The sequence below is a fragment of the Callorhinus ursinus genome, unplaced genomic scaffold, assembly GCF_003265705.2.
Source record: "Callorhinus ursinus isolate GAN/ISIS: 27379988/994484 unplaced genomic scaffold, GSC_fseal_2.0 scaffold48, whole genome shotgun sequence".
Lineage (NCBI taxonomy): Eukaryota > Metazoa > Chordata > Mammalia > Carnivora > Otariidae > Callorhinus > Callorhinus ursinus.
In genome coordinates, this window is record NW_027397110.1 from 2,948,985 (window position 1) to 2,972,278 (window position 23,294).

Genomic DNA, 23,294 nt, shown 5'->3' on the forward strand with positions numbered 1-23,294 from the left:
ACAAACACGCACATGCACACGAATTCACGTGCATGCACACGAACATGCACACGAACACACACATGCACACATACGCACACGAAAACACGCACACGCGCACGCAGAGCCCAGAGAGTTCCCACGGGGCCTCCAGAGCAGGAAGAACGGGCAGGGTGGTCTGTGTTGGCAGACAGGCTGCTGGGAGGGGGTCAGGTGGCACTCGGGACATACGATGCATCCATTGTTCTCTCTAATCTTGTGAGGAGACCCCCCCCATGGCACCCCATTCAAGCCCACCCACGGACGCAGGGCTCTGCCAGCCTGGGAACCGTCCCTGAATTGGGAAGAGCTGGCCCTCCCTGGGCGCCCAGGTGGCTGCGGACTCGTGCGATCTTACCTGAGCTGAGAGGAGACGGCGCAAGCCCACTTCCTCTTTCCTGCAGCCCCGGAGCGGGGACCGGGAGGACTGTCACGCGGTTGTGGCTGGCCCCCAGCAGCCGGGTCAGGTCGCGCCCCCCGGCTGTCCTGTTAGGGGGGTGGCGCTCACCCCGATGGACTTCCTTTCCCTGCTCAGGAAGTTTTGCATCACCACTAAAAAGATCATTTCAGCATGGTAACTGAGTATCAGAGAGAGGTTTCACAAACGTACCGGTAACACCACGACATTCCTACAAGGCTGTTTTATGATTTGGCTGAGTTCTGGATGAAAATCTCCAAGTTCTGCTGGACGCATCCGTGCTTATTTATTCTGACAGTCGTTCTGAGTGTTTGCTGTTTCGGGGCAGCACGCGGGCGCCAGGACAAGAACCGGGGGAGGTCCGGGGGGCGGCTGCCAGTGCACTGGGGCCTGCGGGCTTTGCCAGGAAGGCGGGTGGTGGGAGGGGCTCGGACAGCCCCCCAGCCCCCGAGTCTTGGGTGTTGATTAACCTGCGTGGTGAGCGGCGAAAGATTCAAACAGAGCGATGCCACATCCACATTTGTGTCTTTGTGCCCTCGGGGGGCGGGGGGGTCAGGCTGGGAGCCACCCTGAGGCAGGGAAGGAGGCAGGCAGAACTCCTGGGTAGCTGGGCAAATGAGCACGAGGATGGAGCACTCTCTGCAGGCTGGGGATCAGCAGGGAAGGAAGCTTCTGGAAAGGGGCAGCAAACCAGAAAAGATAGGTTTAGATTTAGAAGGCTGGGTGTGAGGCACCCATGGGGACAGACACACACATACAGGAGACCCACCTTTCCCCTGTGCCCCCAAGACTGGCCTTAGTTTCCTTCTGTGTTTTCTGTGTAAAGAACAGGTTGCTAAGCATAGCGACCCCCTAGGGCAATGGTTTTCTGCTGGGGACGGTGCCCCCAGGAGACACTGGCCAATGTCCGGCAATGTCGGGGGTGCCCCCGGCATTCGTGGCTGGAGCCCAGGGATGCTGCCCAAATCCAGCAATGGCCAGGATGGCCCCACCACGAAGAGGTGCCCATGGTTCCAGTGAGAAGCCCCGGTCTCAGGGAGTTTTGTGGTTTGCAGCATCTTTCTGTCCGTTGGAGAAACCTGTCTAGTCCAGAAGCATACTTCACTAGGAGGTTTTTGAAGATTTTTATTATTTATTTATTTATTTGAGAGAGAGAGAGAGAATGAGAGATAGAGAGCACGAGAGGGAAGAGGGTCAGAGGGAGAAGCAGACTCCCCGCTGAGCAGGGAGCCCGATGCGGGACTCGATCCCGGGACTCCAGGATCATGACCGGAGCCGAAGGCAGTCGCTCAACCTACTGAGCCACCCAGGCGTCCCCTAGGAGGTTTTTGAAAAGAGGTGTCAGGTTGTTACTTTTATAACGTGGTAGGTGACTCCCGTGAGCCTTGGCCGCTGCTTCCTCTGCAGACGGGGCCGCGATCAGCTCCAAGAAGGCAGTGATGCGGAGTAAGATCCGAGGGTGATTTCACCGGAATGATGCGTTGTGCGTCAGCAAGGAAAGCACAGACTCTGGCCCGGGTCAGGGCGACTGCGCCCCTGATGGCGGGGCTGGGCCGGGGGGCAGCCTGCAGGACGGACCAGCACATGCCCTGGGCCCCCGCGTCCACGTCTGGGGAGCCCTGTCCAATGACGTGGCCACCAGCCAGGTCCAGTGTGGTCTGGAAGTAACCTTTCCTCACAACAGGACATCTGACCTCTCAGCTCCCTGCCTGCTCTTTTCCAGAAGACTGGTCGTCTCTTCCTAGTCTCACACGCAGTGTGAGGTCATGCAAAATGCAGGCAAATGTTAGAGAAATGCTAATATCATGTAGAAAATGGAAGTGCCTCCAAATTTCCACCGTTAACTCTTTGCAAGACACGCCTCCGTTTTCTGTACACGCACTAATGTACTGTTGTTCCTGCTTGTGCTTGGCGTGTTTGCACAACACGCTGTCCTTCCCGGAGGCCCCTCCAGGCCAGCACGAGGAGGCGGGCACAGGGCAGTTGCACTTTACCCTTGGAGGACCTCAGGCGGTCCCCACTGCTGCCCCCAGACCCTGGCCTCGGAGGAGACTGATGGAAGCCAGGTAACATGTTCTGTGTCCTGCAGGGGCTTGCTGTCCGTCTCCTCAGATTCTTGGTGGAGCTCTTTGCCTCCTAATTAGAGAGGAGAGTTTTGACAAATAGGGCCTTCTGCTCATGATTTGCACACGTGCAGTGAACTAGAAAAGAAAGGAGTGCCTGGCCCTGAAGCCTCCGCGTCCGCTTCCCCGCCCTGCATCCCCATCCGAGCCCCGTCCACCAAGCTTCCTGTGCTCCTGGGGCAGCCCCCAGGCCAGGCCCGGCCCTCTCTTCCTGACATTCCTCAGACGGTAGGGACTACTTCCCTGCTCATCTGGATCCTTCTTTAGAGAAGACAGTTCCCACTTCCTGCACGTGGGGAATACCACGTCCCGCTTCCACGTGTTTGTCTTGTTCTCACCCGCGGACAGAGGACAGAGGACGCGCTGGGGAGGCGGACTGGCGGCAGACACGAAGCTCCGTCCCCGAGCCCCTCCCTTGTGCTGTGTCCCTCGTTCTGTCCCTACATTTCTGTTACGCAGGAGCAGACCCGCGTCAGCCCAGGCCTCCCGCTGCCTCCCTCTGCCCGGAGCCCCCTGAGCCCACCTGCAGCAGAGCTCCACCGGCCTCCAAGTCACAAGCCCTCCGTCCCTCTGTCCCGTATCCTTCCACCCCTGTCCCTCGGCTTCTGCTCTCTCCCAGGCCAGCTTCTGAGCAGCCTGTCCTGGCCTCAGTGCCGTCTCCGCTCAGACCCTGAGCCCCCCCCACCCCCAGCCCCTCCTGCGCACCGTCACCCCAACATCGCCTCCACGCACTCCCTCTGCGGCGGGAACGGCGTCCAGCGCCCGGTGGGTGCCCCAGTGAGCAGGGGCTGTGGGGCTTTCAGACGCGGCCCTGGCTGCGTGCAGTGTCACGGGTGAGCCTGTGTGCGGGACTTGGGGACCACAGCACTGGGCGCGTGGCACCGGGGAGCAGGGCGCGGGGCCTCCTGACATCTCCCGCATCCTCCTTCGGTTCTTCGAGTTTGTCAAACCAAATTAGCAAGATTAGGAATTACTAATTTATAGGCTCTCTTAAGTGGGTTATCCCGTGAGTCATGTGTAACTTCTAATTTAATAGCATAATATGACTATTGTGTTCGTCTCTTGTGCAGTGTCTTAAAGCAGTCCGTCGTTTTGTTTGAATATTGAGAAGCACATCACTCCTAATTATTGTGCGCACTTAGCTTATTGTAATAACCTCCTGGCTGTTTCTTATCAGACAGGCCCAAGTGTACTGATTGCCCCGGGGTGCAGGAGATCCTGACATTTATTCTCAGGGGTCTGAGATCACCATGTGAGCGTGTGATCCTGAATCAGATCCCTGACTCGTCCCGCCGTGAGCCCGGCCCTGCTCGGTGCCCCAGACGCAGACACCGGACAGCTCTTCCCCAGGAGATGGGGCGGAGGGCCAGGAAACGCTGGTGCAGACTCGGTGGGGCTCCAAGGAGGCAGGCCGGTGCCCCACGAATTGAGGATGTTGGGGGGGCAGGCTGTGGGATGGGAGCTGGTGGCGGGGAGCCCGCGTGGCTGCCCTGAGCAGAGGCTGCTACGGGGGGAGAAGGCAGGGCGCCCCGGAGGGAGCCCTCGGTGACCGGCTTCCCCGAGGGCCCTGAGCCACCCCTCCCCAGCCTTCCCCTGCCCCCTGCCCCGGCGCGCTGGAGCCCACGCTGTCCTCTGAGACCCACTTCTGGTTCCTCTGCAAAAGTATCCCTGCCCCTTGCTCCTGGCCAGTATGACCCCATTGGGCACCGCACCCTCCCTGCCTTCCAAGGCTCCTTGGAGGCCCACACCCCTCCAGGTCTTACGTGACCTCCGCAGGTAGTGACTTCCAGACCACGTGAAGCTGCCGAGGTGCCACAGCAGTGGGTTTCTTCGAGCTGTTACTAAAGCAGAGCACTTCAGCTCCATGGCAGGTCTTAGAGCCAACCTGGGACCAAACCACAACTTACAAAGCTCTTCTATGTAAAAATAGATCGTAAATCCTAACAGCAGTTCGCGGACACGCTTCCAGAACGTAGCCTGTGCAGACGGGGGCTCGCTGCCCTGGGTCTCCGCTTCCCGGCCCTCGGCCCTGTTGGTGCCTGGCTTGCCTGTGCCATCCGGGCAGTTCCGCGGAGTGGCATCCTCCTGGGCTTCCCACGGTGGGCATCGGCCGCTGTCCGCCCCCAGGCCCATACAGGGCTTCCCACATCTGACGGGAACCCCCAGGGCTTCCCACCCACCCCTGGCCTCCACCTCGGTGGGGCCCTGGCTCTCCGGGGCTCACGCAGTCCTGGGTCCTCCTTGTCCCAACGGCTCGCCATGTTCTTCCTTCCCACTTGGATTCCTGAGCCAGACTAAGGACAGACACTGTGTCTTGAACATCTTTGCCCAAATTTAGCACAGTAGCTGGCCTGGAAAAGTCAGCTGAGCAGATCATTGGAAAAGTTGGCAGTCTACATTTGGTGACTCTGTTGGATAAACCGTCCCATCTTCTGATAACACTGAGTTTCCCAAATGTATTTATCTCTGAATTTAAAAACTGCATATGATTTTCTTTGTACTTTTGGATGTCTAATGAGAATATTAAAGCAGAACGGTCCCAGCCTTTTGGAACGGACTTCTTGTACTTACGTGAATTCTATGAAATTCATCTGATGTGAGGATGTGGTCTTTACAGATGCGTGCTCTCTGCCTATTTCTGAGATTATCACCGTGGAAGAAACAGACACTCATGGGAAACGCTCCAGCAGTGGAAAATGGCAGAAGATGGAAAAGCCCTTCGCTTTCACAGGTGAGGGCACGGACTCCCTCCCCCGTCTTCACCAATTTCACGCAGTGGAAAGGTGACATTTTTGCCACTTGTTTGACAAGCTCAGCGTCTCCTTTTTTTTTTTTCTATCTTTTAAGAAACTGCCTTATGTAATTTTTTCCAAGATCGTCTTTTAGTTAATGTTTTGATCATCTCGTTTCGTACTTTCTTTGTTTTTTCTTTTTTATGTGGGTTAAAAGGACTGAGAAGTAGGTCTTTTTCCTAATGCCTTGGAAGTGGCTCACCAGCCAGGAGGCGGGAGCGGCACGGGGCCCCACACGAGCACGTGGGGTGCGAGGCTGCGCCCTGACCCGCCCACGCTCTGTCTTGCAGTGCACTGTGTGAAGCGAGCCCGCCGCCACCGCTGGAAGTGGGCGCAGGTCACTTTCTGCTGTGCCGAGGAGCCGCTGTGTCACCTGTGGCTGCACGCCCTCCAGGAGCTGCTGGGGAAGCTCAGTACGTGCGCTTGTGTACCCCCAAACCCAGAGCCGCTGCCATCGAAGCTGTTTCCCCACCTTGGGCACAGCTTTCCTGTAACCGAGTGTGGCGGTCATTCGGTGTGACTTTTAAAACTTGACCAAATACCAGTTAGAGGAGCAGCCTAGTGTCGTGGGCCGTCCCCCACGTGGCCTCCCAGGGCCGGGGCGCCTTCACTGACCGGCTGCGAGACGGGGCGTGGGTGCCTTGGCCTGCTGAGCCCCGGTTTCTGCTTGTGGGCAGCGGGCATGGTGATCCCTGCATTGCAGGTGAATGCGGGGCATAAACCAGGTAGTGGGGACGCACCTCCCACATCTGGGGTGTGCCCCGACATCTGAAACGCCGATGCGTTGCTGGGTGACGGGAGTCTGTCTCCCTCTCCTGTTTCGTGCTGTTCGGTTATAATCTCTATACATAATCCGGTCAACTCGGTACTGGCTTTAACCACAGAATACAAACAGCGTGGGTGGAGGGTGGTTTTTGGTCTTTTTAAGTTAATTTGGCATCTGGATCAAAAAAGTGAGGGACAATTTATTTGAAGATGGTGTGGCCCACATACGAGCTTCAGAGAGACTTCCTCCCCGAGAAGCCTCCTGCATCTGACCGTCTCATCCTGCGGGAGGCGGCGCATGCCCCCGACGGATCCTTACGTGCTGCGCTCCAGGACCCTGTCCCGCTTGTCCTGTTTCTCTAGACTCCTCCTCCTTGTCCTCACCGGCTCCTTTCCTGCGTTCTCCGCCCCCCCCCCATCCTCCCGCTTTCTTGAGACTTTGCGTCTCTAGATTAGGGCTGATTCTGTAGGTTCAGACTCCTAGAGGAAGGGCTCTGGCCCTGCACCCCCCCATGAAAAGCTGGGGCGTTATTTTCTGCAGAACTCGTACGAAAGCCTCCAGTTACCAGCTGCCCCAGGCCCCTTGTATCTGCAGGTATTCGAGGATTCTGTTAGTTCAGCTGCTCCGTGATTTTAACTCTAACTGTGTTGTCTGTTTTATTCTCCCGGAAGTAGCACAGACTCCGGGAAGTGCCCACATCCCGTGCGTGCGGCTTGGGGAGCTCACCCACCCAGCGCTCCCGTGTAACCAGCATCCAGGTCCCGAAACCAGAACCCTGCCAGCCCCCCAGGGCCCCTCGAGCCCCTGCAGCCGCTCCCCCGCGGGGTGATCACTGCCAGCTTCATCTCGTGCTTCGTAGACATCAGATTATACCGCAGAAGCCCCTGTGTCTGGCTTTTTGGCTCAGCGTTGATGTTTGCGAGGCTAACCCACGTCGGGGTGTGTGGTGTCCACTGCTCGTCCGGCTGGCGGCACGGTCCCCCACCTGCAACCATGGATTTCTCCACTGTACTGCTGAAGGTCACTGGGCTAGCTCCCGGATGTGGGCAGACAATGCCGTCCTGAACATTCTGGCGCCTGCCTCGTGCTGGGCACTACTGGCCTTTCCCTTGGCTGTGTACGTGGGAGAGGGATTTCCGCGGGGGGCACGTGTTCGGCCGCAGTAGACACCGTCAGACCGTCTTCCAGACTGCGGTGCCAGCAACACCCCCCCGGCAGAACATCAGAGTCCTGGTTGCCCCCCATCTTTCCACACCCTAAAAATTATAGCTGTTTGGATGAGTGTCAGGAGTCTTGCACTAGGGTATGAATTGGCATTTCCCTGATGGGCGCTGGAGGTGAGAAATACGTTCCTATGTTTATGGGCCACTTGGAAATCCTCTTTTGTAAGGAGTCCGTTTAAGTCTTTTGTCCATTTTTCTGTTGGGTGGTCCATCTTTTCTTCATGTCATGTAGATACTCTTTGTGTATTGTGGATCTAGATCTTTCATTGGATTGATGAATGACAGATGCCTTCTCGTTCTGTGGTTTGCCTTTTTACGCTTATTGGTGTCTGCTGATGAACAGACGTCCTCGATTTTAATGTAGTCCTATTTCTCTCTTTTTTTCTCTATGGTTCCTTCGGATCCTATTCGACGTCTTTGTCCAGGGCCCTAAAGATATTTTCTCCTCAAGGGTTTGTTTTACCTTTCACGTTTAGACCTAAGGTCCGTTTGGAGTTGGTTTTGTGTGTAAGGTGAGTGGTCGAGGCTCATTCAAACACAGGTCTGGGCTCGACGCCCCGGCTGGTGGGCCGGCCCCTCCCCGCACACGCTGACCTTCACTTCCTGCTTCTGTGTCGCACTTGGATTGAATTTCCCTCTGTATCCAGTGACTTCGCGAAACTCACTTACTAATTTTAATGGACTGATGATTCTTTTGGATTCGCTTTGAGCAGAATCATGTCACCTGTGAATAATGGCACACCCCTGTTCCATTCATCTTAGTTTTTTTACTCTTTTCTCTTACGCTTCTCCCCTGGGGCGGGTCCCAGTGGGGAGGATCATCTCAGTCCAGCTCTCCGGGGCAGTTTCCAACATTTCACTGTCAAGAATGATGTTTCTTGGGTTTTTAAAAGATTTTTTTAAAAAAACATTAAGGGTCATCTGGTTGGCTGAGTCGGCAGAGCAGTTGACTCTTAATCTTAGGGTGGCGGGTTCAAGCCCCATGACAGGCATAGAGATTACTTAAAAGATAAAAATAAAAATTTAAAAGTCAGGGAAAAAACATATTAGGGAAGTTCGTCTCTAATTCCTAGCTGTCTAGACTTTGTGTTTTCTTAAACCATGGCTGATTGAGTTTGATAGATGGTTTTTCTGCATCTCTGGAGGTGCCTCTGTGATTGCCTTCTTTTTGAGTTACTGTGTTAAGGACATTGGTTTCTCTTGTATAAAAGCCTATGGATTCCTATGAAATCCACTTGAACGAGACCTGCTAACTCTTTTTATATGTTTCTGGAGTTGACTTGCTGATACTTTGCTCGGGATTTCTACACCTTGGCTCAGGGGAGAAGTGCAACCATGCGTGAGTCTCTTGACTGGTTTTGCTGTCAAGCGTTGGTGGCCCCATGCAGGGAGCTGAGAAGTGCTCCTTCCTTCTGTTCTGTGGAAGTGTTTACGTGACATTGGGGCTGTGGTTTTCCCTGAGTCCTTGGAAGCATTCACTGGTGAAACCATCTGGGCCTGGGGTTTCTTTGTGAGAAGGTTTTCACTAATGACTTCGGTTTCTTCATTAAATATCAGACTATTCAGATTTTCTATTGCTTCTGCCAGGTTTGGTAAGTTGTATTTTTTGACAAGATTTGTCCATTCATCCAAGTTTATAAATTCATTATTAAGAAGTCCTTTCACTTCCCTTGTAGTATGTGCAAACTCTGGGGTAACGTCCCCTTTCTCATTCTTGATAATTAGCAATTTGTCTCTTCTCCCTAGTTCTGTAGCATCTTTATTAGGGAATTGTCAATTTTATGAATCTTTTTACTTTTACTTTTTGAAAGATTTTATTTATTTGTCAGAGAGAGAGAGAGGCAGGCAGTGGGAGAAGCAGGCTTCCCGCTGAGCAGGGAGCCCGATGTGGGGCTCGATCCCAGGACCCTGGGATCATGACCTGAGCCGAAGTCAGACACTCAACCGACTGAGCCACCCAGGCGCCCCATTTTTATGAGTCTTCTTAAAGAACCAACTTTCGGCTTTGTTGATTTTCTCTACTGTACATTCCTCCTGGTATTTTATTATGAAGGTTTTCAAGCGTCTGGAAAAAGTGCAAGAATTGAATAATAAACAGGCACATACCCACCGCGTGGATGTGCAGTGGTTCACGGATTTCAAGCTGTGCTTTGCCAGCGTCTGTGTATCTGTCCGTTAGTTCACTGTATTCTCTGCTGAGTTTCAGAGTAAGTGACAGACGTGGGGCCCTTTAAACACTTCGGCGGGCACCTCGTGAATTAGAGATCAGCATGTGTGTACCGTTCTGAGCTAGAATCCCCATACGGTGGAGCAGACAGATCGTGAGTTTAAATCAATGGTATCGGAACATGCAGACACACAGCTGTCGTCGCCCAAAGCCCTATGAGACATAGATCACCCCAGAGTTTTCTCGTGCTCCTTCCTGTCGGTGCAGAGACAGCCACCACGCAGATGGAATGACATCACGGGGGCCCCTTCGAGTAGGGCTGTAGGCTCTCCACGTGATGGCATTGACAGGGCCCCACGTTGGTTAGTATACCAGTAGTCGGGGCTTTTTTGTTGCCGAGTAGTATTCCATTGCGTAGCTGGACAGCATCTGGTGTGTCAGCAGCCAGCTGATGGACACGTAGGGCGTTTTCTCTCGGGGCTGTCTCGAACAGTACTGTTGTGAACTTCCGTGTGCAGAATTTTGTGTGGACTTAGGTTTTCCATTTTTTGGAGTATATACTTTCTTGCTACTTTTATTGATTTGTTGGTTAAGTTTGTTTTTGAGTGTCAGAATCTATTTGAACTGACCCCAACAACGATGTTGGGAGTTGCTATACAAACATAGTTGTGAGCCAGGTGAGGAGGCTCTCTGGACGGGACTGAAGCCAGGGGCTGACGGGCTGTCTGTGTCTCACTGTCCATCTGTCCGTCCTCTCTGTCTCCCCTAGTGGGCCCTTCTGTGCATCTGTTTCTTCTTGTTCTCTGCAGACTCACCTCCCTTTACTTTCCAGAAGTCACATCTTATAGGACTCTTCATCAGGAGACCGTGTCTATCTCGGTCAGAATTCTGAATTCTTGGGGATTTGCAGATACACAACGCTCCTGCCCATTCTGATAGGCTGTCACTTTTCTCTTTTCATAGATTAGGAAACTCTTCAGCATGGTTCTTTAACTTAAAGATACTTTTTTCAGGCAATACTAAGCAGAGTTCTCAAACCATAGTCATTAGATATTCTTCAGTAACACAGTCCTTCCTGTTGATATTTGTTGCATTCACTGTGATTTACACATCGTTGTTTTATAGCATCGAGACCAAAGCATTTACTGGTGTTTATCAATCCGTTCGGAGGGAAAGGACAAGGCAAGCGGATCTATGAGAGGAAAGTGGCACCATTGTTTACCTTAGCCTCCATCACCACCGAAATAGTTGGTAAGGTATAAATTCCGTTAAATATGTGGAGTAAGTGTGGGAATGATACAAGTGTGGTTGCTAGACGAGATTTTTCTCTTACAGGTTATTTTAAAGAAAGTAAAATGTGTTGTTTTATATACCAGAACAAGAACAATACAAAATAAAGAATGTATACTTTTCTAGCCAGGTCTTAGCATAAACAAAAAGCATTCGAGGGGCGCCTGGGGGGCTCAGTCCTTAAGCGTCTGCCTTCGGCTCAGGTCATGGTCCCAGGGTCCTGGGATCGAGCCCCGCATCGGGCTCCCTGCTCCGCGGGAAGCCTGCTTCTCCCCCTCCCACTCCCCCTGCTTGGGTTCCCTCTCTCGCTGTGTCTCTCTCTGTCAAATAAATAAATAAAATCTTAAAAAAAAAAAAAAACACTCGAGAGAAACACTAAGAAGACGAAAGGGTAAAGATCAGGGACAGAAAATTCTTGCAAGAAGAGATACAAGCAATTTATAAGGCTTAGAAAGGATTTCACCAATAAGTGACACCTGAAGAAACGTAATGTGGCGCCGTGTTTGTGGCACCAAGGTTTTAGCGCGAATTCTCAAAGCCGGGCGGGGCTCGGGGACGCTGTTCTCCTCCCCGGACCCCGTGCCCTGAGGTCTGTACACACTTCCTGAGGGGCCACCAGCAGTGTGGGCAAAGAGCCTTAAAAATGTGGGGTGTTCGCCTAGTATCCCAGTTTCTCACTCTTTCCTGGGATGACAATCAGGTGCACAGGGTGATGTGCACAGAGGTGCGCGGCCACATTTTATAATAGCAAACGTTGAAACAACGTGAGCGCCCACTGGCAGGAAACGTGGGGCTACAGTTGTGCCCCTGTGAGTCCGAAGGGACAGCACGTGGACCTTTAATGTGGTCTTTCCAGAGAACTTTTCATTGAAAAAAAGTGGCTGTGATAAATGCTGGGAAGTCAGGGGTACAAGACTCCACGCACAGTAGCTTTTCTGTTCTGTTTTTGTTTCTTACGTTGAATACACAGTCTGTGGACTCACGTTTTCTTTTTCTTACACCTTGGGATATTCTAAAGTTGAATTTTTTTTAAGTTTTATTTTATTTTAATTCAATTAATTAAAATTTTCAGCATAACTGGGATAATAAGAAACTATAAGATGGAAGACATAATCTCTTTCCAAAAAGTTACCGTGTGTTGGCAATTAGATGCCAAGTACGTGACATCTTACCCTGAGCATGTCACCTTCCACCGAGGTCAGTGTCCCCTTTCTGTAAGAGCGACTTCTTGCAGGAAATCCTCCTGAAGATGTTATAGGACCTCATGTGAAAGGAAGTGTTTGCTTGCTTTTTATTTTAAATTGGATTCTCAGATTTGAATGTAAGCTCTACAACGTAATGTTATTCTTCCCCACAGTTACTGAACGTGCAAACCAGGCCAAGGAGAGTTTATATGAGATCAACATAGACAAATACGATGGGTGAGTACAGTTCCTTTCATCTTGACTCCTACATAGTGGACGCTAATCAGGCTTTACCCATCTTAGCGTTGTTCACTCCCTGTCCTTAGTTTTGTTCCTAATTGTCATCGGAGAAAATGAGAAACAGCAGAAAGTTCCATCACACCCCCTTCTACGACTTAGAGACAACCACTGACCGTTTCCTTTTCTGTCTTCCTACCTATGAATCTTCTCTGGATCATTTGAAAGTCCATTACGGACGTGATTCCCTTTGTCCCTAAATAGTTGAGTGCACATTTCCTAGAAACAAGGCTATTCTCTTACAGAACCAAATACCATGATGACCCGGGAAACCACATGACACCAGGCTCTTAGCTGCTTGCTGTCCCGTTTCGGGCCCCGCCTTGTCCCCTCTTCCTTTACAGCAGGAGACCTGCCTAGCCCTCGGGCTCTCGTGAGCACTCTAGTCTCAGATCTGGAGCCGTTCCTCAGCCTTTCTTGGGGGGGCTGAGGTTTCCGGAGCATAGACCAGGTGTTCGTCGTGCCCCTCGGTTTGGGTGTGTCTGATGTCTCCTCTTGGTCGGCCCCGGTTGTGCGTGCTTGGCTGTGTGCCACGGGGCGGGGGGCTGCTGCGTGCGGGGCTGCGTCTGTGCCGTGTCTGTCTCTGCTGGCGTGTCAGCCCCTGGAGCGCCAGCGTCCTGGGCCCTGTGCCTAGCTCTCCCCCAGCACCGGGCACAGGCCTAGCGCGTGGCAGGTGCTCGGCGAACGAGCGCTCGAGACCTGGGGAAGGGTGGCTGCCTCCTCGGTGGTGAGGACCCAGGGGTGCTCACAGACCGGTGCTGAGGATCAGGTGTGTTGGAAGGGCCCTTCTGAAGGCCATGTGGCGAGTACTGATGCGGTGGGATGGGGCCCGGGACGGCTGCAGGAGGCTAGGCGCTGTAGGCAAAGCCGGCTGGACAGCAGCAGATGACACACGCAGAGGGGATGGTCTCCAGGACGTCTGGGGGAGAACTGACTGGTCCCGGTGATGGAATCCTACAGGAGACACGCAGGGACTCGTAACCCAAATGACAGTGACGTTACCAAGCCATGAGATAAGGAGCTGCAGTCGGGTTTGGAGACCGTGGTGCAGCCAGTGTGGGGAGCGTGAGCTGAGGGCTCGGCGGGGCGGGTCAGCCCCCGGAGTCCAGGCAGCGTGAAGGTTAAGGGCGCGGGGCTGCCTGCCAGAGTCTGGCTGGTGGAGGGCCGTGGAGGGAGAGGTCTGTTCTGCTTTTGTCTTGTCGGCTTATTTCTTAGCGCTGTGGCCTGAGGGGAAGCACCTGGCTTGCAGACTGAGGAGGAGGGCCTTCTCCGTGAGGAGCGGGGCCCCAGGGGAGAGTGCAGCATTGTGGGGGGATTGTGGGGGTAGCAGAGGGACCCTAACAGCCCGTGTCCCCCTGCAGAATCGTCTGCGTCGGTGGAGACGGCATGTTCAGCGAGGTCTTGCACGGCCTGATCGGAAGGACGCAGCAGAACGCCGGCGTGGACCAGAACCAGCCCAGGGCAGCGCTGGTGCCCAGCCCGCTCAGGATTGGCATCATCCCTGCGGGTAGGGGCGCCGCCTCCCCCCCTTCCCTGGGGGCATCAAGCTTGGTTCTCCTTCAGGTTCATTTTGTTGCTGAAATGGTGATTTTTATCACCACACGGGTGCAGAATTGGTTGAGACAGTTTACGAGCAAGTAAAGGACCCCGGGTGTGTGTTTGAGGGGTTCCTGTCCCGCTTCCCACAGGCACTGAGAAGCCGGCGGCTGGGGGACAGTCTGCTCTCAAAGGACTGACCAGTTGGCGGGGGTGGGGGGCTGGGGGGCAGGGGACCCCAGAGCACGATCGAGAAGGAAGGAAGCCAGGGAAGCAGGTGGTTTTCTGGAAGTGGCTTGTAGCCCAGACCGCGGTGTGGGGCATGGGAGCTGGGGGGGTGCTCATGCCCTGGGGCGGGGCGCCCTCCTATATAAGATGGGGAGGGATGGGGACCAGGGGCTGTTCACCCCGTGGGCTCCTGGGCTGTGTCCCAGAGAGGTCTGGCTCAGTGTGTTGTTTTGTTTTGTTTTGTTTCAGATTTACTTATTTATTTGAGGGTTGGGGGGAGGAGGGGCAGAGAGGGAGAGAGAATCTCAGGCTGACTCCTCACCAAGACTGGAGCCCGACGTGGGGCTTGATCCCATGGCCCTGAGATCACAACCTGAGCTGAAACGGAGAGTCAGACGCCCAGTGGACTGAGCCCCCCCAGGCGCCCCTGGCTCAGCATGTTTTGTGTCTGTAGGAAGTGCCTAGTTCTTTGAAAAATTACCGTGTTGAGCTAAGTAAAGCCTGTGCATTGTTGGTTCGAGGCTTCGCAAGCAGTGCCACAGGGAGGCGGCGCCCCTGCCCAGCACCCCGGGTCTGCCCCCGAGCGACAGTGACACAGGCTAGGCAGAAATCCCACATGGCGCATCATGTCACGCCGTTTACAACCACTGTGAGGGCGTTGCTGTCGTGGTGCTGCTTTATGGACCGAGGTGAGCAGTCACAAGGCCCCCCAAGGGACCGCTCTGCCCCGCCCCACGGTCAGGAGGTGGCTTTTCCCGACGGAATGACGTTGTTTATACAGTAGACGTATTTATTCTTGGTTGGTTACAGCTCACAGCCTCTTTCCCAAGTTAGGCTTCTGTCTTTTGAGTTTGCATGTGGTCTGTTCCGGACGACATGGATTTTATTTTTCTACCGGCTGAACTACTTTTCCGTGATGTCTTTTATGGCCATTGGCCCACAGTAGCGCTGATGCTTACAGCCCTAAGCTGTTAACGTTCAGAAGCGCAGCGTAGGAGCTGCTGCAGCCCCCACACGTCGGCAGGGTCGTGGGGACGGGCGGAGTGCGTGCTGTGGGTGTTCGGGGCCCTGGGCTTCGGCAGAGAACAAGATGGGCGTGGCCTCTGCCCACACAGGAGGCCCCCACCGCACAGGAAACGTGGGCACAGAAGGGTTTTCCATGGCGGGCATGCTGTGGAGGAAATGGGCTCAGGGACAGTGGCCAGGAGGGGCTTCCCTGTGGGGAGCCCAGGGCCCTTCCTGAGAGGCGACAGGTGAGGGGCCGGCCGTGCACGGACGTGGGTATGCCGAGCGTCAGCTGGGGCAGGGCTGTGTGCCCAGGAAAGGGGCCCGGCTGGCAGGGGTGTGCCAGGAGTGGAGTCACCGAGGGGCCTGCACAAGGACCCGGCTCGAGAGGGAGGATGTCGTAGAGGCCAGTGGGCAGTGTTATCTGAATGGGCTGGAAGACCACCCCCTGCGCTCTGTTCTGGGCGGCGGTGCCCGAGCCCCGGGGAGGATGCCAGTGCTCGGGCCGGTGGCCGTGTGGTCGGCTGTGACGCGGGCACAGCTTTGCAGCAGAGCCAACAGGCATCGGATCGACGCATAAGGATGAAGGAGGCAGCAGGGTGACCCCGTGATGTTGGCCTTGGTAACCCGGGGGCACGAAGACGAGGCATCGGGGTGGGGGCAGGAGTTCTCATGGAGACTGGAGACGGGGCTCCTTGGGGGCCATGGGGCCAGCACTCGGAAGTAGATGGCCAGCGCTGCGGGGGAGCCGGCTGCGGGGTTCTAGCCGGTGTGTGGCAGCCTCGGGGTGGTTGGGATGGTCCGAGACAGAGTGTGTCAGAGACCAACTCGCTGCTCCGGTGCTGATGCTTTGTAAATTCCGGTCTCTTACCACTTGAGGATTTAGAGGAAGGAGCCAGGCCACAGAAGGAGGGGGCCCTCTGTCCTTGTTTCCGTGGGCACACCAGAACCCCCGCGCCTCTGCGTACTTCGTCATGGAACCCCGTCCTGTCGCCTGGTTTGAGCCAGACTTTGCGTTTCCAGCTGGGGCTTCCTCTTGGTCAAAGCCTTGGCCACACAGATGTCTGAGGAAATGCCCGGCGAGTTAGGTCACATCCGAGGGATGAGCTGTTGAAGCACGCTCAAAGTTAAAAGGGTGGAACAGTGTTTGGGGGACTTGTCTGCCGCCACCCGGGTCTCTCCACCTGCGCCAGGCTGGCCTCTTCAAAACGGCAGGTGCCAAGAGCTGAAGCCTCCCTGGAGCTCGGGCAGGTCACTCGTTCAGTCAGTGATCACGCACGCTCGCAACACAGGCTTCCCAGCCCCGCTGTGGGCCCCAGAGTGAGTGAGGCGGGGCCCCCAGGGTGCAGGGAGGCCAACTGTGGGTACAGAACGCAGAGAGCCGAGCAGTGCGGGGGGGGGAGGGGCATGCCATTGCAGACAGGGTGCTCTGGGAGGCCTACTTGGGGTGACACTGGTCCAGGGCCCAGAGTGCGGTGAGGACAGGCCTGCCTTTGGGCAGCAGTGGTCCTTGCAGGGGCCCCAGGGCAGGATGAGCCTGGCTCTGGCCAGGAGGCGTGAGCGGGGAGCAAGAGGTGGGGCGCAGGGGGAGCTGCAGGCAGAGGGCGGTGGCCCCAAGGAGGCTCCTGAGGACGGAGTAAGCTGAGTGATGACCTCCTTTAAAAATCTGACTTTTCAGCAAAACCATCCCCGAAACCTGTCAAAAGCACAGGTCGCCTGCCTGTCCAGGGGCAGGGCCCTGGGAAATCCTGGAACGCAAGTACACGGGGGCCACACCCCAGCCCGGCCAGGGCCTGGATGCCTGACCAGGAAGGCCGGGCGCCTCGCCCTGTCCCGTCCACACCTCCGTGGATGAGACGCCTCCAGCAGCTTGGGAACGGCGCGGTGCCACCCCGGAGATGGGTCATCACCACAGCCCACTTTGCCGTGGCTCTGCCGGGCGCCCCAGCACGCGCACACCTGAGCCCCGGGGAGTTCCCTGCCGAGACTCCGCTCCCGTCGTGTGGTGTCCGGCCCGGCGAGGCCTCGGGCGTCTAGACCGTGGGGTGGGATTAGGGACCAGACGCTCGCTGCTTCGTGCTTATTGGGCGTCCTTGCGGAGTGCCTGCTGGGGGTGCAGTCCCGTCTCTGTGAATGCAGGCGAGTCTGGGAGTCCGGGCCGGCGTGCCGGCAAAGTAAACAAGGCTTGGGGCATGCAAGGGGAGCAAGTGGGCTCCGCGGACATTCCGGAAGGTTCTGACGATGGGAAGAACTACCTGAGGGCATAGTTCAGAGTCATTAAATAGCTCTTTCAGAGTTTGTTCTCTTAGAACTGTTCATGCTGGTTATCCAGGTACCCGTCGTTACAAAGATGAGGGTGTGGGAGACTCTGAAACCACACGGGTTCTTAGATGCTGTTGCTGTGAATTTTTAATCTTTTAAGACTACTCCTATGGTCTTAAATGTTTATTTAAAAATTTTTACTTTTTGGCTCATTTTTGGAATGAGATACTGTTGAAGTCTTCAGGTTAAGATTAACAAAAAAAGAAAAAAAAACCATATTAAAAACATATGTGTGTGTTTATGTAACTTACCAGCAATCAGAAGCCATACGGGCACTTGGATGAAATAAGAGCCTCCACTCTGATGACAAACTGGACCGGGTTCTGTTACCCTGAGACATAACACAGGGTGCTTGCAATCCAGCACGTCTGTGGGGAACCACGAGTTTTCCGGCTTCAGGGAACATCACTTATGACGGGAGAATCAGTTGATTGTTCGGGGGCCCGAGGGCGGGGCATCTGGGCCCTGCCGACGGGCAGGCTTCTGTGCCTGTTAACTCCGGTTATTCCCTGATGGGTCCGGGTCTGTGGCAATACGGTGCAATTCTAGATCCTGTCACGCACTTTACTCTTGGGAAATCCACGGTAGGCTTTTTCACCCAGTTAGCAGACGTGTTAAAATTCAGATTGCTCAGCCCCATCCCAGACCTGTTGAATCAGAATCTTGGGGGAGTTGGGGTTCAGGAACCTGTGATAAATAAGAGCCCAGGAGATTCTCTGCTCACTCAGGCTGACAACAGTCACCTGGATTATGCCCCAGTTAAAAGCAGGACAGACGTAGGGATGGTCCGTAGCATCATCACCATGCCCCGGGGATCCTGGCACCAGGTGGGTGCCCTGAGGTTACCCTCAGTCTATGCACGAGCATGTCAGTGGGAGGCGTGTGCTCGCTGAGCTCCATGGGGTCCCCTCCAGTCTGTTAGGTGGCAGCTGCCATGCATCTTCGAGCAGCGATGGGCCCCAGAGCATTCTGTGAATCAGGCCGCCGGTGTCGGGGTGCAGGCTGTGGACCAGGGCCGCCGGTGTCAGGGCACAGGCTTCCACGGGGCCACCGGTGTTGGGGCACGGGCTTCCACGGGCTTCCACAGGGCCGCTGGTGTCGGGGCGCAGGCTTCCACGGGGCTTTTTCTGGGACGTCCACGGGTTGTTCTTGTTCTGCACCCACATTCCTGCTGGTGATGACTCTGCATATGCCCGTGGGTCCTGTGGCCGCTGGTGTGTGAAGGGGGGACGTAGACGCCATGCAGAGTGCGTAGCGACGCCCTGGCCGCCGCCACTGCCCACACGTCTCGGGCTCCGCTCCCCAAGACGGGGCAGCAGTGTCTGAAAGCTCAGTGAGGAACTAGTGGGATTACTGCAGGCAGTCTCCGCATTTCTGATGAATTAATCTCCATTTGTCCAGTATTCACTTTGTTTGGCTCGTGTTTAGTCCTTGTGTCCTTACTCCAGGGCCAAAAGGAAGAGCGGATCACTCCGTTGGAAACCTGCTGCAATTTTAAATTATTATAATGATACCCAAGACCTTCCTTTTCTTTTTCCTTCTTTAGGGTCAACAGACTGTGTGTGTTTTTCGACGGTGGGCACAAACGATGCAGAGACGTCCGCTCTGCACATCATCGTGGGTAGGTCCCTGTCCGTGGCACTGGCCGTGTGAGCAGTGCGGACCTCCCTGGGCCTCCCGCCAGCAGGGCTCCCTGGGCCCTGGTTCCTTGCCACCTCCCATCTCGTCCTGTCTTCCCGTGGCCGTTGGGGGGGATGCTTCATCAGCACAGACCCTGCTCAGCGCCGTCTGGGGCCCCCGCTCTGCAGCCACACCCTGTGACCTGACCAGCTGCCTCAGTGTCCCCGTGTGCGGGCCAGGCCGACCCTCTGGCCCCAACATGCCCCACGCTCACCCGGTGCTCTGTTCTCTGGAGCTGTGTCCAGGGCACGGCCCCCGTCCCCATCAGGACAGGCTTGCCCAGGCCCGAATCCATGGCACCTGCGACACCCCTTCCATGTGGCATTTACCGGGCACCTGCGCACTCAGCCCCAAGGGCGGGAGGCCACCCGTGTTGCTGGTTGCTGGCTCAGAAAGTCAGGAATGGCCACGGCCCCTGCTCCATAAGCACGTGGCTCCCTCCTTGTCCCCAGCGACAGTGCTTCTTCCTTGTGACCGGAGCCATTCAAGTGCTGCTGATGAGTCACGCAGTGATGATTGCCAGTTTTAGAACGTGGGTGCCTTTTCTTCCTTTCGCGGCACGGCACGCGCTCCGTGGGGCCATGGGTGTTCCGTCCCGACAGGGCAGCTTTCCAAACCTGTTTTGGGAATGTTCGTGAAATTCTGTCATTTGAATGAAGAGCAGGCACCCGGCCCCCCGGGGCACAGCCCCCTGCCTCCCTCCCGTGTTAATCATCTGCGTCGGCACGTGCCCACCAGGCCCCGTCGGGGCGGGAGGAGGTGCGGCGTGGGAGTGGACAGGGGACCGCTTCTCTCCGCAGGGGACTCGTTGCCCATGGACGTGTCCTCCGTGCATCACAACAGCACGCTGCTGCGATACTCCGTGTCCCTGCTGGGGTACGGCTTCTACGGGGACATCATCAAGGACAGCGAGAAGAAGCGGTGGATGGGTCTCATCAGATATGACTTCTCAGGTAACTCACAGTAACGCTCCCGTCACCCGGGTCTCGGAACACGCTGCTGGCGTGTCCTGGGGTCCCGTGGCCGGGAGGTGCCGCTGGGCTGATGGCTTTGCGCTCTGCTCTCAGGTTTGAAGACCTTTCTCTCCCATCACTGCTACGAGGGGACGGTGTCTTTCCTGCCAGCACGGCACACGGTGGGGTCTCCGAGGGACAGGAAGCCCTGCCGGGCAGGGTAAGCGCATTCGCCCGCGTGTCTGCTGCACGTGCCGTGAACGAAAGCCGGGCTCTTTGGGGCTGTGCTCCTGCCGCGGACGCGGGGCATCTTCGGTGTTGATGGGAGAACGTGGTTCTCGTGTGCCCAGCGATGGCCTAGCTCGGTGCGGGGTCACGTGCACCCGCGTGTGTCCTTCGTGGAAGTGAAGGATTTGAGACCATAAATCGGAACGGTTAGAGGCAGGAGCTGTTTTACCGTCTGTTGCTAAGCTGAGCTGCTGAGCTAATCCCACCGGCGTGGGGACAGTGAGGGAGTCCAGTGGTGCCCAGGGCCGCAGGACGCTCCCAGCCGTCTACTTGCTTGTCAGCGACTAGAACAGAGCCACGGCATCACCTGGCCTGTGGATTTTGTACCCTTCTTGGCCTTGACTCCTGCCGGAGCGCCGCTCACTGGGGGGCCAAGCCGACCTGGCTTCACGGCCTCGTAGGACTCTCTGTTCTTGTGATGCTTACACGTGTGAGAGCAGGGCTCGCGGACGTGTAGTTGTTACAAGATCTAATTTGGAAAATTCAAGTTGGTGTGCAAAGGAAGTATTGTTAGCTAAGCCTCTGAAACCGAGCTTGCTGTCACGTGGGAATTACGGCTGTCACGTGGGAATTACGGCTGTCACGTGGGAATTACGGCTGTCCCATGTCCGCGCCGAGCGTCTGCGGCCCGCGGTCCCGTCTGCGCACCGCAGGGAGGGTCGGTCCTTGTTTGTCTTTCAGATGCTTTGTGTGCAGACAGAGCAAGCAGCAGCTGGAGGAGGAGCAGAAGAAGTCGTTGTACGGCTTAGCGAACACGGGTAACGTCTCAGAAAACACAGTCGTGAGCGTGTGCAGAACTGCGCGCTTTTGAATCTTGGAGGACATCGCGTCTTCCCGCGGCCGGTCTCTCCCTCCGCCGGTGCCGCACGGCGCATCCCTTTCTCCTGAGCTCCCGGCGGCAGCAGATGGTTGCCATTTGCCAGCCTTTGGGGAGGCGCAGATGGCAGGGGACGCTGCTTTTGGGGCGCCAGCCGGGCCCCCGTCCCCCACAAAGCTCTGCCCGGGGCCCAGCGAGCGCCCCTGCCACCCGCTCACACGCGAGCCTTTGGGCTTGGCCCGGCACTCCCGAGGGAATTGGCGCCCCCAAACCGCTCCTGATGGGCACTGAGAGCTCCACAGCATGTTCACGTCACAACATACCATTCCTCTTATTTCCAACCATTTAAAAATGTGAAAATGACTCTTAGCTCACAGGCCACACAAAATCAGGGGCAGGCCAGACTGGGCGACCCCTGTTCTAAATTGTCCAAAAGTGCCCACGGGGACCAGCGCAACAGCTCTGCCTTTGGGAGGCGGCCCTCTGGGCCCGGCGGTCGGCACAGGATTCTTTGTGCTGCTGCTGGGGGGTCAGTTGCGCGGGGAACTTGTGGGGATGGTCTCGGGACGCCCGGCGCGTCTAACGTCCCGTCCGCAACACCCCTTTCTGCTTCAGAGGAGGTGGAAGAGTGGAAGGTGGTCTGCGGGAAGTTCCTGGCCATCAACGCCACCAACATGTCCTGTGCTTGTCCCCGGAGCCCCCGGGGCCTCTCCCCGGCCGCCCACTTGGGGGACGGGTCTTCCGACCTCATCCTTATCCGGAAATGCTCCCGTTTCAACTTTCTGAGGTTTCTCGTCAGGCACACCAACCAGTACGACCAGGTGAGTGGCGGGCTCGTGCCGCGCCCCATGGTGGCCAGTGGGGTCCGTGGCCCTGTCCCCGCTCGCGGTGCGCTGGGAGCGGCTTCCCCGGCCGGGCCTCACCTACCGGAAGCGCCTAGTCTCAGGGCCTCCTGGTGAGGGCTCGCTAGCAATACATAGTCTCCTCCAGCAAACGTGTCCGTAGTCGCGGGCACCCTTGTCCACACAGCGGAAGACGCCACGTCTCACGGCATCGAGAGGCCCGGAGCTGTGGGTCCGTCTCTGATTTTACCCAGATTTGTGGGTTGTTTTTGGTTTTGGGGTTTTTTTTTTTTTACTTAAATTGTATTTAAGGTCTAGTCTAATGGTGTTTTTATGTGGCTTTTAAAATAGTGCTTGTGAAAAAGGTAAAGAATTCTACAAGTTACTGCTAGGGAACCACCAGAATTCTTTTTTTTTTTTTTTAAGATTTATTTATGTTTTAGAGAGCGCGGGGGGAGGGGCAGAGCCCGACGTAAGGCTCAGTCCCACGACCCTGAGGTCGTGACCTGAGATGAAGCCAAGAGTCGGACGCTCAACCGACGGAGCCGCCCGGGCGCCCCTGCCGGGACTCTTCAGAAAGCGCTCGTGGCTGCGGACGCCGCCGTGGGGCCTCCCCGGCTCAGCGCCTCTAAGAACACGGCCCCCTGCTGTGTCTCTCGGTAGTTTGACTTCGCTTTCGTGGAAGTTTATCGGGTCAGGAAATTCCAGTTTCTGTCGAAGCAGCCGGAGGACGAGGAAGGCGGCCTCAGGGAGCGGGGGAAGACGCGGTTCGGGCCCATGTGCAGCGACACGCCCCCCTGCTGCGGCACCGCGTCCAACAGCTCCTGGAACTGCGACGGGGAGGTCCTGAGCAGCTCCTCCATCGAGGTCAGGTGCGCGCCCGAGGTGCCTCCCGCGGCTCCGTGAGCCCTGCGTCCCCCGGCCCAGGAGTCTCGCTCGGGAGGGATACTGGGCTATCACCACGCGGGTCACAACACGACATATTCGTTAGACAGGCCGGCCACCTTGGCAGACCCTTCCTGGGTCCCACGTCACCGAGTCCACCCACAGCCCCTCGGGGCCTCAGGGAGCCCCACCTGTGGCCGGAGCTGGGGGTCGGCTCGCGGGGCAGCGGGTCCTCTCCAGACCCGCAGGCATCAGAAGACAAGAGGTGGCCACGAGGCCGCAGGAAAACCTGCCAGGACAGTTGTGTATGCAGGGAGTCAGCTTCTGCAATTTTACAAGTTAAAGACATGGAATCATTTTTAGTCGTGGCTTAAGGATTTACTTAAAAAGTAGGTTATTTTGAAGATTAGGAACAGCATTCTTTTGTCAAGTATACTCTTAGGTATCTTGATAATACTAC

At 56.0% G+C, this 23,294-nt stretch overlaps 1 protein-coding gene across 2 annotated transcripts in view; it reads left to right on the top strand.

The window, feature by feature from the left end:
- Positions 1–23,294, top strand: part of CERK (ceramide kinase) — a 43,002-nt gene that overhangs the window by 16,805 nt on the left and 2,903 nt on the right. For both annotated transcript variants that reach the window (XM_073882612.1, XM_025881543.2), the window contains exons 2-12: positions 5,177–5,290; positions 5,642–5,764; positions 10,633–10,758; positions 12,155–12,218; positions 13,640–13,785; positions 18,916–18,990; positions 19,850–20,002; positions 20,117–20,222; positions 20,972–21,048; positions 21,723–21,928; positions 22,613–22,821. In XM_073882612.1, the coding sequence (XP_073738713.1) occupies positions 5,266–5,290; positions 5,642–5,764; positions 10,633–10,758; positions 12,155–12,218; positions 13,640–13,785; positions 18,916–18,990; positions 19,850–20,002; positions 20,117–20,222; positions 20,972–21,048; positions 21,723–21,928; positions 22,613–22,821 (1,310 nt within the window). In that variant the 5' untranslated portion in view covers positions 5,177–5,265. The remainder of the gene's footprint in view (positions 1–5,176; positions 5,291–5,641; positions 5,765–10,632; positions 10,759–12,154; positions 12,219–13,639; positions 13,786–18,915; positions 18,991–19,849; positions 20,003–20,116; positions 20,223–20,971; positions 21,049–21,722; positions 21,929–22,612; positions 22,822–23,294) is intronic.